Here is a 14,467-nt window from a genome sequence, read left to right as displayed (position 1 = left end):
GGACATCTTGGCTGCTTCTAAGTTTTGGCAGATAGTAATAGAGCTGCAATAAACATCCATGAGCAGGATTTTGTGTAGATGTAAGTTTTTGGCTCCTTTGGGTGAATACTGAGGAGTAAGAGTTCTGGATTGTATACTAAGAGTATATTTAGTTTTTAAAGAAATCACCAAACTGTATTTCAAAGTGATTGTACCATTTTGCCTTCCCATCAGCAATGAATTAGAGTTCTCTTACTCCAAATGCTCACCACCATGTGGTGTTGTCAGTGTTCTGGATTTTAGCTATTCTAATAAGTATATAATGGTATCTGATTGTTGTTTTAATTTGCATTTTGCCAAAGGCAGATGATTTAGAGCATCTTTTTATATGCTTATTTGCCATCCTTATATCTTCTTTGATGAGGTGTCTGTTATGGTTTTTGATTCATTTTTATTGAATGGCTTTCTCACTGAATTTTAACAGTTATTTAATATTTTGGATAATAGTCTTTTGCAAATATTTTCTCCTAATTTGTGGTTTTTCTTTTTGTCTTGACAATATCGTTCACAAAGCAGAAATTATTAAGTTAATGAAACCTGGCTTATCAATTTTTTCTTTCATGGATTGTGTTTTTGGTGTCCTATGCAAAAGGTCATTTAAGTTTTCTCCTATGTTATCTTGTAGAAGTTTTATAGTTCTGTGTTTTGTATTTGGTCTATGATCCATTTTGAGTTAGTTTTTGTGAAGGGTGTCAGTCTTTGTCTTGATTCACTTTTTTGTATGAGAATACCCAGATGTTCAATACCATTTGTTGAAAAGATGGTTTTCTCGTTGTATTGCTTTTGCTTCTTTGTCAAAGATCAATTGACTATATTCATGTGGACCTATTTCTGGGTTCTCTGTTATGTTCCAATGACCTATTTGTCTCTGGCCACTGCCACACTGTCTCATTACTGTAGCTTTATAGTAAGTCTTGAAATTAGGTAATGTCAGTCCTCCAACTTTGTTCCTTCAATATCATGTTAGCTATTTGGAGTCCTTTGCCTCCCCGGAAACTTTTTTTTTTTTTTAAGATATTTATATATTTATTTGAGAGAGAGAAAGAGAGAGCATGAGCAGGGAGAACAGGCAAAGGGAAAGGGAAAGCAGACTCCTTGCTGAGCAGGGAGCCTGATGTGGGACTTGATCCCAGGACCCTGGGATCATGACCTTAGCAGAAGGTAGACACTTAACTGACTGAGCCACCCAGGTGCCCTCCCCCAAAACTCTAGACTCAGTGTATTGATATCTCCAAAATAACTTGCCAGGATTTTGATTGGGATTGCATTGAATCTGTAGATCAAATTGAGAAGAACTGACATCTTGACAATATGGAGTCTTCCTGTTGATGAACGTGGAATATCACTCCTTTTTTTTGGGGGGGGGGGGTTCTTCTTTGTATATTTTTACTTTTGTTTAATATGTTTTTGTAATCTTTAGAAGGTACTTTTTCTGAGTCACTTCAGAAGTATTTTATAGAGTTTTCCTGTCCTCTTGGATTCACTTGCTATTATATTTGTTCCTTTTTATATTGGCTTTCTAAGAGCTTTTTCCTCCCCCTTTTAAATATCTATGATGCCCAGCCAAATGTGACTTCTGCTGTTGTACAACAGAAGTGTTCCTAGAATTAAATTAAATCATCTTATCTACATAGTCCATATCTATACTACAATACAACTGCTTTCTCAGAAATTAGAGCAAAAATTTTTATTGACTATAAAAGTGAAATAGAAGAACATTATAATAGATAACCTCTGCCCTCAAGGAGCTTGTAGTTCGGGATCCCTGGGTGGCGCAGTGGTTCGGCGCCTGCCTTTGGCCCAGGGCGCGATCCTGGAGACCCAGGATCGAATCCCACATCAGGCTCCCGGTGCATGGAGCCTGCTTCTCCCTCTGCCTATGTCTCTGCCTCTCTCTCTCTCTCTCTCTCTCTCTCTGTGTGACTATCATAAATAAATAATAAAAAATAAAAAAATATTAAAAAAAAAGGAGCTTGTAGTTCATTAAGAGACCACACTTAAATATATGAAAAGTAAGACATGTAGATAATAATTCTAGTATTAAGTCATAGAGGAGTACCTCAATATATATTAATTGAGTGGATAATACTGACTCTGGAATTTACTGATACTGAACGAAGTGATTTACTTAGGTTAGTCAGGAAAACCTTATTGGGCTCATGGAAATTGAACTTACTCCTGAAGTATGAATACATTTTGGATAAGAGAGATTAATCCAGATTTCTTACAGATGAGGTTCATAATACTTTGTCCTTCGATTTTTTTTTCTTAAAAAAAAAAAAAACTTTAAGTAAACTATTTCCTTTTATATTTTCTATCCAATATAGTTATAACAAACACTTGAAAATGTTTCACATAAAAAAAAAGTTTCACATAGCATTTACCTTCAGTTTTCTATTGCTGTGTTTTGTCACAGGCATCCTGATTTTCAGTTACTACAGGAAGGACAAAGGTATGGTTGAATCAGTATTACTTACCTTCTATATATTCATGTTAATAGAAACATTAAGAGTAAACCAGGTGATATGAGCTCTTGGACTTCCTGTGTTGATGCATTATGTAAGTGCCCATTTTAGCCCACACAAAGAAATATTTGCCTTGTACAGCTTTTTCTTTTGTGATAGTAAGATGATGTGTTTGATCTGTATGATTTATTGTACAGCTGTTCCTACCAAGGATTGGTAATTGAACCTGTTGAAATATGACACAAACACAGCTTCCATCTGAGACACTGTGCTTCTTTGTCAACTATATTGTGCCAATTATATTTGTCGAAAGGTTTTTATAGGTTTTAGAGGATTTCAAAGCTTAATATATCATTTGTTATTTGAAAGAGTGTCTAAAGCATTAATAGAAATTTCAAGTTGTGATATTTTCTTTTTTGTGTGTGTGTGATATTTTCTAAACTGTCCTTGTGGTGTTGTTGCCCAACCATAACCATCTCTCAAAGCACATTCTTTTATTTTTTATCAGGACAAATTTTCCTGGTTCTTAGTTACTACCTAGCACATGGAATTAAGCACATGTGAAAGATATTTATTGATATGTCTTTTTAATTTATAGCTTTAAAGTAATATAGAAAAATATAATTACCTTAAAATTCCAAGGTAAAGTATGAAACATGAAGGTCAAATTGTTCTAATTTGTTGAAATTATACTGCTTCAAATATAGGAGACAGTCCCATGGCTATATAGGCTAGATCCTAACTGAAAAAATGAAATCTAATACTGAACAAACTTGTCATTGTCATCTTTTCTTTATTCCCATCCACAACCTTACTTTCATCTGTTTTTCTTTTTTATACTTCTACCTAGCATGCATTATTTTATTTCATTTTATTATTTAGTCATTTAAAAAATAAATAGCCCTTTTAGGGAACAATTTTAGGTTTACAGAAAAATTCCCTGGAAAGTAGAAAGTTTCAGTATACCCTCTCACCATTCCTCTGCCCCAATTTGACCCAGAATCCTTGTCCTAATCTTTTAAAGTTTTGATATGTGCATTTGCTTGAAAGTAGCTGCTCACCTGTCATTGAATATCTCAAGTTTGTATAGACAGAGCTACTTTTTTCCTTCACTCTTTCACAATTCTTAATCTATTTTAAGCCTAATTGAAAATTGAAGGAACATAGTCAAAGGGATACTGTTTTTTTATTGTTAGCATTCTGTTTTAACTCTGGGTTTTCAAATATATCTTTCATAAATAAATGTTAAATTGTCAACTCTATTTTCTGCTGGGACTTTATTGTTTTTTATTCTAATCTATGGAATAGTCTGTATTGGAAAATTCTTTTTCCAATTTTTATCATGTTATCTTCTGAAACCTAAGCAGAGTTTCTATAATATGTTTTTGTTTTTTGACAAAGCAAGAGTGAAGTTTTCAAAAGAAAACCTTTTTTTTTGTTTAAACAAAAAGATACATAAAATAGTCACAAATACAACAGGCAGAAATCAAAATTACTAGAATGAAATTACAAAGCCTTTTTTTCCTTTTTGCTATACTCTTAACACTTTTCTTTTATTATTAAAGATTTTATTTATTTATTCGTGAGAGCCACAGAAAGAGAGAGACAGAGACAGAGACAGGCAGAGGGAGAAGCAGGCTCCATGCAGGGAGCCCAATGTCGGACTCGATCCCAGAACTCCAGGATCACGCTCTGGGCCAAAGGCAGATGCTCAACCACTGAGCCGCCCACGCGTCCCACACTTTTTAAGTAATGGGGAAAAAGACGAAGATGGTACAATTAGATCAAATAAGATGTAGAGAAATCATAGATTTATAGCAGTCTTTGGAAATGTGTGGATATGTGTGTGTGTGTGTGTGTGTGTGTACATACCTGTAAGACTTTGCCTAAGGAGTACAAATTTTACCTTGAGAGTTACAATATATAAATGCCATGGGACATTTGCTTTTCCATTATAGTTATTTTGTTTCTTTTTTTCTACAGTGGCCATTCTGGAAAGGAAGTACAGCTATGCACTAAGGCCATTAAAACATCAGATATTGACAATCCTGGCCATTTTGAGAAGCATTATGAATCTGGTTCTTCCAGCTCTCATAGTGATAATAGCAGTGATAATGAACAAGACTTTGTTTCCTCCATTCTACCAGGAAACAGACCAACTGCAACGGGTATGAGTCCACAGCTGCACAAAAAAAGCATAATGAAAAAGAAAGCTGGTCAGAAAGCTAACTCCAAACATGAAGACAAAGAAGAGACGGTAATAGATGTCACTGAGCAGCTAGGCAAGTGCAGATTAGATAGTCATGGGAAGGCTGCTGCTTGTGAACTTCCTTTACAGAAAGTAAGTACTCAGATTTCTTCAAATAGTCCTTTGCAAGAAAAATTAGAAGCTACAGAAAATTCTGAAAATAAATACAGTAGTTCAAAAATAACTCTAGTAGGCATAAGTAAGAAAAGTGCTGAGCATTTTAAGAGAAAATTTGCCAAATCAAAGCAAGATTCTAGGCCAGCCTCTAGTTCAGTGCAGATGTGTCCTGAAGTTGCAAAAGCAAACTTACTTAAAGTCCTGAAGGAGACTTTGATTGAGTGGAAGACAGAAGAAACTTTGAGGTTTTTGTATGGCCAGAATTATGCTGCTTTGTGTCTGAAACTTTCTTCAGCCCCTCTGGTTAAAGAAGAACTTGATGAAGATGACATACACTCTGACCTAGATAGGCATTTCCCTGCCTTTCAGGAATCTCAGAACAGCTTGGATGAGTCTTTACCTTTTAGGGCCTCAGATACAGCCATTAAACCACTACCAAGTTATGAGAACTTGAAAAAAGAAACTGAAACATTAAATCTGAGGATAAGGGAGTTTTATAGAGGACGATATGTTTTGAGTGAAGAAACCATCAAATCACAAGACTCAGAAGAGGTATGTCTTAAAGATGATAAGTTTTCTGTGCTGCTAGCATATGGGGCACTCACCATAGCAAATCTTGAAAGGGGAATAATATTGAAGAGATAATTGTTAAATTTTCAGAAGATTGGTTTAGTTCAGTTTTTTGGTTTAAAATGCCATCTCCGGGCAGCCCTGGTGGCCCAGCAGTTTAATGCCACCTTCAGCCCAGAATGTGATCCTGGAGATCTGGGATCGAGTCCCACGTCAGGTTCCCTGCATGGAGCCTGCTTCTCTCTCTGCCTGTGTCTCTGCCTCTGTCTGTGTGTGTGTGTGTGTGTCTGTCATGAAAAAATAAAATAAATTAAATAAATAAATAAATAAATAAATAAATAAATAAATAAATAAGCAAGCCATCGCCAATATTGGAAATACTATTTTCCAAATAATTTGAAATTTGCCCCCAGAAAATTCCACAAATGTGTAGTATTTTTCTCTAATGTAGAAATAGCCTAGAATTGTGGGACAAAGTTTTCTTTAAAACCTAGTTCTTTATATAATATGTAGACTCTCTGAAGGGGTTGTTTTTTTTTCTTTCCTACCAACAAATATTCTTTGTATTCTTTCAAATTTCTGCAAGGGTATGTATCTTTGTATTTTCCAGTGAGACTATATGTAGTGGAGTAGACTTGAATGGTAAAGTATTTATCTGGATATTTGGCAAGCATGCCCATTCAGAATAATACAAATGAAAATATAGTAAAGGAGACATATTGGGAAATAATGGACACGAAAGAGCACATCAGACCTAGATTGTAATATCTGTTCTCATTTACTAGCTGTATGAAAAGTTGGTCTCTTGAGTCTGAGTCTGTAAATGGGATTATAAAAATCACTTCAATTGTGTTATTAGACGGTATTCATAAGTTATATAGTAAGCTTGGAGAAACCTTGCTCTCTAGTCACTCAGCTGCATAAAACTACATTATCATTTGTTTTATCATTTTTGTGCTGTAAGCTTTAAACAGGAAAAATTATATAAGAAAGAAAATTGAGGGCAGCCCCGGTGGCGCAGCGGTTTAGCGCCGCCTGCAGCCCGGGGTGTGATCCTGGAGACCAGGATCGAGTCCTGCATCGGGCTTCCTGCATGGAGCCTGTTTCTGCCTCTGCCTGTGTCTCTGCCTCTCTCTTCACTCTCTCTGAATGAATAGATAAATAAATCTTTAAAAAAAAAAAAAAAGAAAGAAAGAAAGAAAATTGACTATTCCTCTTTTGCATAACATTTTTAAATGTTTTCATTGAAGTATAATGCAGGTAGTAAGTGTACAACTCACTGAATTATCAAAAAGGAACACATCCTTGTAATCATTACCCAGGCCAAGAAATCTGAGTACAACGAAAGCCCCACTATGTCATTCCTAATTATTACCTCTTTCCAAAATGAATAACCATTATAACAACATGGATTAGTTTTGCCAATTTTGAACTATAGTAAATTTACATAATAAATATTCTTTGGCTTCCTGTTTATTTCACGTAACTTTATGTTCATGAGTCATTTGGGTTGTTCATGTGGCTGAAGTTCATTCTTTCATTGTTGCATGGTATTTCATGGAAATATGCCACAATTTATTCATATTAATGAGTATTTATTTAGGCTTTTCCAGTTTAGGGCTGTAGTGTTATGAACTTCTTGTCTATGTCTCTCTTCTAAGGTATATGCATTTCTCTTGAGTGTGTATCTAGGACTGGAATTTTGGAGTCATGATGTGGGTGTATATGCAACTATACTGGATGATGCCAGTTTTCCAAAGTGGTTTTGCCATTTTATGTACCACTACCACTCTATGAGGTTTCCAGGACTCCACATCCTTCACTAATACTTGACCTTGTTAATTTTCACCATTTCAGTGGTATTGCTTTTTGGTTATAAGACATTTCTCAGATAATTAAGGAGTTGAGCACTGTTTCATTTGCTTTTTGACCATTTGGCATGTCACTTTTGTTAAGTGTCTTTTCAGGTCCTTTTCCCATTTATCTGTTGGAATATCTAGGTAATTTTTTTCTTACTGATTTTGTAGGAATTTTTTATTCAGTATTCAAACCCATTTTTAGTTGTGTGTTTTGCAGATCTTATCTTCTATTTTGAGATTTGCCTTTTCACTTGCATTAATGATACCTTGGGTCCAGTTTATTAGTTATTCCCTTTAGTGACTTCTTTAGAAATCTTTGTTTAGCCCAGTTTATTTCATCTTCTAGATTGTTTTTCCTTTCATATTTAGATCTGCAGTTCCCCTGGAATTGATTTTATGATGAGGAGTATGGGTCAGATTTCATTGTTTTCCTTTGGGGAAATGTATATATTAAAGTTTGAGAAGCACTCTTGATTGGGGGGAAGGAGTGTTGCTCACTCCATTAGTTACTGAAAGAGGTGGGACAGGTAGATCAAAAATCTGTCACTATAATTATAGATTAATTATTTCTACTTTCAGTTTAGTGAATTTTACTTTTAATATTTTGTGACCATGTTATATGGTATTAAAAAAAGATTATGTCTTCCTAGTAAACTAAACCTCAGTATTATGGAGTGACCTTTCTTTACATTTATGATTTTTTTTCTTAGAGTCTCCTTTGCTGGCATTAGCATTCTTTTATTAGTATTTTCAGGACTGTCTTTTTTTTTTTACTTAAGCTGATAATTGTTTGTTTTTATGTGGAGAATGTAGTCTGTTTACATTCAGTGTCAATTTTTATGTATTTGGATTTAAATCTACCATCTCACTCATTGCTTTCTGCTTGTCCCATCTGTTCTATGTTCCTCTTTCTTTTCCTTTCTTTGAATTAATATTATTTCATTGTTTACCCTCTATTAGCTTTTTTTTATACTTCATTTTGCTAATCAGTAAGTATAATCTTTAAAGACTAAAACCTGAATTAACTGAATCATTATAAAAGTCCAAAATAAGTTAATTTTTTGCTTCCTGGACAGTTAGTACCTTAGAACTTTAATTCCACTTACCCTCTCTGTGCTTATGTGCTCTTGTCTATTTTTATTCTCTCTATTTTAAATTCTGTAAGATGATTTATAACCAATATTCACTTGGAGTTATCCACTTAATTACCCTTCCGTTGTGGTTCATTCCTTCCTGCATCTCTATTCTTTCATCTGGGATCATTTGCCCTGGGCCTAAGAATATCCTTTATTTTGATTAGTGGAGTTTGCTATGAATTTTTCAGTGTTCATCAGAAAATTCTTTATTTTACTTTCACTTTTGAAAGATTTTTCTTGGTATTTCTTTTTTTTTAAATTTTTTTTATTGGAGTTCAATTTGCCAACACAAAGCATAACTGGGTATTTAATTCTAGGTTAGCAGTTTTTTTCAGGTCATTGAAAATATTTCTGTCTTTTGGCTTCCATTTATTTGTCTCATAGCTGAAAATACTGTTTTTCTTCCATTAGCCACTTTAAAGACCATTTTTGTCTTTGCTTACCATTAATTTTAGAATGCTTAGGTGTGATTATAATTGTATTTATTATTTTGACTGTTATAATACTTGAATCTTGACTAGGTTTCTCTCGTCAGTTTTGGAATATTCTCAATTATTATTGTTATAAATACTGCTGTCTCATTCTTCCTTTCCTCTGTCTGGTACTCCAATTGCAGACATGTTAGTCTTTTTCTATCTTTTGTGCTTTATATCATGTGTGTATGTGGGTGTTGGTTGTGACTGTGCTTTGTTCTGAGTATTTTCAAAATCAGTATTCTCTCTTCAGTCATTTATATTATTAAATATAGCCATTGAGTTCTCGCTTTTGAATACTATATTTGTCAGTTTGAGAATTTTCATTTGATTCTTTTGTATAGTTAACAGTTCTCTGCAGAAATTTTTGGTCTCTTCATTTTTCTTAGAATATATCAACATAGCTAATTTTTAAAAGATTTCATTTGAGAGAGAGAGACGGTTAGAGAGATCATGAGTAGGGGAGAAGGGTGGAGGGAGAAGCAGGGAGCCAAATGCAAGACTCGATCCCAGGACCCTGGGGTCATGACCTAAGCTGAAGGAGACACTTAACCAACTGAGCCACCCAGGCACCCTCAACATAGCTATTTTAACTAAAGTTGATAACATCATTATCTGGATTCCCCGGAGGCCTGTTTTCTGTGGGCTGATGTTTGAGATTTTGACCATATTGTCTTGTTTTCTTATTGTTTTATTATATGGCAAACATTGTATACTATAAATTACAGATAACTCGAGGCCCAAGCTGATGTTATCTTCCTCTACAACAGATATATGTTTGCATTGGGCAGATGATTTGTAGCAGTCCCAAATCGCTTAATCAGATCAGGGATTAAGATGATTTGAAACTGGACTACAATCCCTATAAGAGCCAGTCTGTTTCCTATTTATTCCTAGTTCTATAGTGTGGTTTTTCTAAGTCAAGCTTGGAGGGGAGGGTTGCCAGTACTCCTTCCTTCTTGGTATTCCCCAATTGTTAATGCTTATTAGAAAAACAATGCTCAGGTTCTCAGTATCTGAATTGCTTCTTCTGGAATTAGTCACTGTCCTCTCTGGAATTACCTTCTTTAGAACCTTTGGCCTTAATTCTTTACTGCCTTGTTAGTTCTCTGATGTTTTCAAACAAATGTGGGTATTTTCCCAGTGTTTTTTCAGTTCTCAGCAGGAGGGATGGTTTGAATTATCTTGTCTACCATTTCTAGAAATGGAATTCCCCGTTCTCTCTCTCTCTCTCTATATATATATATATATATATGTATACATATATATACACACACACAAACATATATGTAGTATTTGCTAACTTTAATCTCAAAAACATTTGTATAGCATTTAGTAGTTTACAAAGTTCTTTTGTATACATTTTCTCGTTTAATAAAGTATTATTATCCCTTTATATAGATGAGAAACATTCTCAAAAGCAGGCATATGACTCAAGTTCACATCAACCTAATGACTGAACCAATGCTCAAATTTAAATCTTCTAATAATTCTCAAGCCTAGTTTTTTAGTCTACCATAGCCCAGGTGTGACCTTTTGTGTTTTAATGTTTATTGTCCTTATCAAAGAAGAATGTAAATTTATGATTTTGCTTTGTTTTGTTTAAAAATGTGATTCAGCATGATCCCACCTTTCCACTGATAGATTCAAGTTCTCAAAACCAGATTAGAAAACGCATCGTACTGGAAAAGTTGAGTAAAGTGTAAGTATATAATTGTCCACTTTAAAATATTTAAAATTAACTTGGTATTTGTGGGTTCATAATTTATATTAATTTAAATTTTAATTTTTTAAAAAAGAGAGGCAGAGACATAAACAGAGGGAGAAACAGGCTCCCCATGCAGGACTCGATTCCAGGAGTCCAGGATCACGCCCTGAGCTGAAGACAGACACTCAACCACTGAGCCACCCAGGCGTCCCTTTATTAATTTTTATTCCTGAATCTTGAACAGTTTGAAAAATATGTGAAAAGTTTACATGGATGTCTTTACTGAGAAATTGAGATTTTTAAGATATCCTGCCAAGGAAATACTGAAATTAAGTTTTGTATAGAAGACACAGAAGCACATAATAAAGAGGAAGGTTGAGATTATGGGAGTGGAAAACCAAACTATGTCACTTCCACTTAATAATCCAGTGAAGTCAGGGAAAAAATATCAAAGCTAGATCATTTAAATACTGATTTGTGGTATATGTGTCATATCGGTTTCACATGTGAATGAAACCTTATGAAGTTGTAATGGTCTGTTAACTCACTCTGCATACATATTTATAGAACCATTTCACACTCAGCAACTTAAGAGTTTTTGTTCAAGCCAACTTTGCACTTTAGTTTTAAACTTCCCGTGGTGGAAATTATTTTTCTTGTAATTAGCCCAGTCATAAATGACATTTAAAAATTGTAATCTTGGTTTGTCTTTCAAAAGAAGTTTGAAAATTTTTTTCTAGAGGTGTGAGGGCTGTCTTGAACTTTTCAATCTCTGTTTTCTTTCTTTAGAAAGAAAAAATGTAAAGGTGTTTAAATGTAAAGGTAGAAAAAATGTAAAGGTGTTTCCAGTCATTGTTAAAGATCTGCATGTAGGTTAGGGACACCTGGCTGGCTCAGTGGGTGGAACATGGGACTCATATTCTCACTAGGGTTGTGAGCTCAAGCCCCATGCTGAGTGTAGAGATTACTTTAAAATCTTAGGGGGGGGGGGGGTTGTGCATATGGAGAAGTCTTAATTTTGTCATAGTTTAATGATAAACCATATCTTCTGAAAGCCTTAATATTTTGAGCAGCCTAAATGTTTTACATTTTAAATAACTGTTTAATATTTATTGAGTGCCTATTATGTTAGGCTCCTCATAGATAATCTATTATTTTGCCTTTTATATAGTCCTCAGACTTTGTTTCCATTTGATATTATTAGGTTAGAAAACAGTATAAGTCACCATATGTCTGATTCATAGGACAAGAAGATATCAATCCTAATTGTGGTTAAATAGGTTCTGAAAGTTAGGATGGATTATTGATACTTGTATATAATCAATAGATAGGGATTTATTGGAACATAGTTTTCTAGACTTTTTAGCTAATGAAAGACCCAGTTTTAAATTTAAGACCACATAGTTATGCCATTAAAGGAATTCTGTTCCTTCTGGGTTTTGTTTGCAACAGAAGATGCCAGAAGTTGCATGCCAGAAGACTGAATTTATTGATAATAGCTCAAGAACTAAATTTGAGAAGAGGTGGGATAACTTATAGAAACACAAAGAACACTAAATATAAAATAATTATTGACATAAAGGGTTTGGGGTTTTTTTTGTTATTTATGAAAACAATTTTTCTCATTATAAAAGTAAGACATTTTGTGGTTTCTGATTGGAACAAACCAGTTGTAAACAGACATTTTTTTTAGATAATTAAAATGAAATATGTGCTGGGTATTAGATGATATTAAGGAATTGTTAATTTGGTTGGCTATGATCATTTTATTGTGATTATGTAAGAAAATGCCCTTGCATTTAGAAATAAATAAATGTTTAGGAGTCAAATGATGTAATGTCAGGGATTTACTTTAAAATATTACTGGCAAAAAAAGTAAAGAAGAAAGGAAAAGTAATAAGTGTAACAAAATATTGGGAAGTTGAGTGTGGAAATATATGTTTGGGGATATTGCTATTTTCTCTGTTTGAAATATATCTGAAGCTTTATAATAAGTTTTAAAAAGTAATACATGATTATTGCAGAAGATTTAGGCAGTACAAAATGGTTTAAAGACGGAAGTGAAGATCACTGGTAATCCCACTGAACAGTAACGACTATTAACATTTTTATGTTTATCCCTGATACGTGTATATGTGGTGTGTGTGTATATTCATTCCTTTTGGTTCTCTCTGTTATAATATAAACCTGGAAGGAATGAAACAAGTTTGAAATATAGTTTTTATCATATACAGTGTCATTATACATAAGTTTTTATAAAAATGAGACCACGCTACATATGCATTTTTCACTTAACACTTATACCATGAATATCTTTCCACATTAAAAATGTGTACATTCACATTCTCATTTGAAAGGTTGTATTATATTCCACTGCACGCACATATAATTTATTTAATGAATGACCTATTGGTGGACATTTGTTTGCATTTTTCACTACTAAAAATATTTTTGCAAAAAATAAAAAAATAAAATAAAAATATTTTTGCAATAATCATCTTTTTTATGTTTATCTGATTGTTTCTTTAGGATAAATTTTTTTCATAGTAAAACTGTTGGGTCAAGGAATATCCACATTTAAAATGTTAACATATATTGTCAAATTACTCTCTAGAAATATATCAGTCTTCCACCATAAGGATTTCATAAGGAAAAATAGGTCACACTCCTAAATTGGACCATTTGGGGGGTCTAATTCCTCTTGCTTTGTGTTCTTTGCATTTAGTCTAATATTTTAAAGTAAAGGTAAGAAAAACTAGATATAAGAATATAGATAGCAGCCAAAATAATATTTTTCAGTGCCTGACATTGTAGCATAGACTACAAAGTGGAATGTGGGGTAATTATGAAATGTATTCTAGTGAGTTCTCATCAGTCAGAACCTAACTTAACTACCTCTACCTAAGTGCCATTAGTACCTATGGAAAATCCAGACTTAGGCAAAACTCAAAGAGTATGTCTGTCTAATTAAATTATATTTTAAAAGAAATGTAACTTTTATTTTCAGAGTGCCTGGACTTTTGGGGCCTCTTCAAATCACATTAGGAGATATTTATACACAACTTAAAAATCTCGTCCGAACTTTCAGGTTGGTGTTAATACTATAATTTTCTTCTTGGTTATTTTGACTTCCTGTGATTGCCTTGCAGAATCCATAGGTAGACTGTGTTACCTAATGATCTATCATAGCCAGTAACTCAGAAAATGAGTGGGTAAGCCCTGGCCTGTTGCCATAGCCAACTGCTCTGTCCTAGGAAGTCCTGAGGGGGCTGGACTAATCAAAAGCATAGCTCCTGGCTGGGTTTTCCCACACTGTTGTTGAACATACTTGAATAAGCTTGTTCCAAGAGAAGCCAATAACTCGAGAGAAAAGGGTTTGGAAAAGAGAAAGGGAAAGATTTATTTTGGGTGCCGGCAGCCAGGGGATTTGGCAGGCTTTAGCCATAACAACTAGTCTCTCCACCAGCAATATGGACCCCTAGAGTTTTATAAGGACAGGTTGGGCTTTGGGGGAGGAGAGAGGGGGGTGGCTGGGTGGTCCATGCAAGAAAGCAGGCAGGTAACACATAATCATGGTGGGTCAGGGTCATTATGTGGCCAGCCCACATTTGTGGGCAGGGAAGGACATCTGTGAGGTGTAGTCTTCTAGGCATTCCTTTGCTATCAGGGCTTTTCTGGTCAGGCAGTTTGGATGTTCTGGATGGATCATTGTAAAACACCTTCATCCGTGCCTCAAGAAAGTAAGAAGTAAACACAATGGGGCAGCTTGGGTGGCTCAGCGGTTTAGCACCACCTTCGGCCCAGGTTGTGATGCTAGAGACCTGGGATCCAGTCCCATGTCAGCTCCCTGCA

The 14,467-nt window shown here is 34.5% G+C and overlaps 1 protein-coding gene across 6 annotated transcripts in view; it reads left to right on the top strand.

Annotated features, from left to right (window-relative positions):
- The window catches only part of RPAP2 (RNA polymerase II associated protein 2), an 80,408-nt gene that overhangs the window by 20,492 nt on the left and 45,449 nt on the right, over window positions 1-14,467 (top strand). For 3 of the 6 annotated variants that reach the window (XM_025996493.2, XM_072754626.1, XM_025996494.2), the window contains exons 7-10: window positions 2,456-2,491; window positions 4,488-5,421; window positions 10,527-10,609; window positions 13,623-13,703. In XM_025996493.2, the coding sequence (XP_025852278.2) occupies window positions 2,456-2,491; window positions 4,488-5,421; window positions 10,527-10,609; window positions 13,623-13,703 (1,134 nt within the window). The remainder of the gene's footprint in view (window positions 1-2,455; window positions 2,492-4,487; window positions 5,422-10,526; window positions 10,610-13,622; window positions 13,704-14,467) is intronic. The other 3 variants (XR_003234686.2, XR_012000771.1, XR_012000772.1) reach the window with 1 other exon arrangement.

This window comes from Vulpes vulpes, chromosome 3 (genome assembly GCF_048418805.1).
Source record: "Vulpes vulpes isolate BD-2025 chromosome 3, VulVul3, whole genome shotgun sequence".
NCBI lineage: Eukaryota > Metazoa > Chordata > Mammalia > Carnivora > Canidae > Vulpes > Vulpes vulpes.
This window is presented reverse-complemented; position numbering and strand designations above follow the sequence as displayed.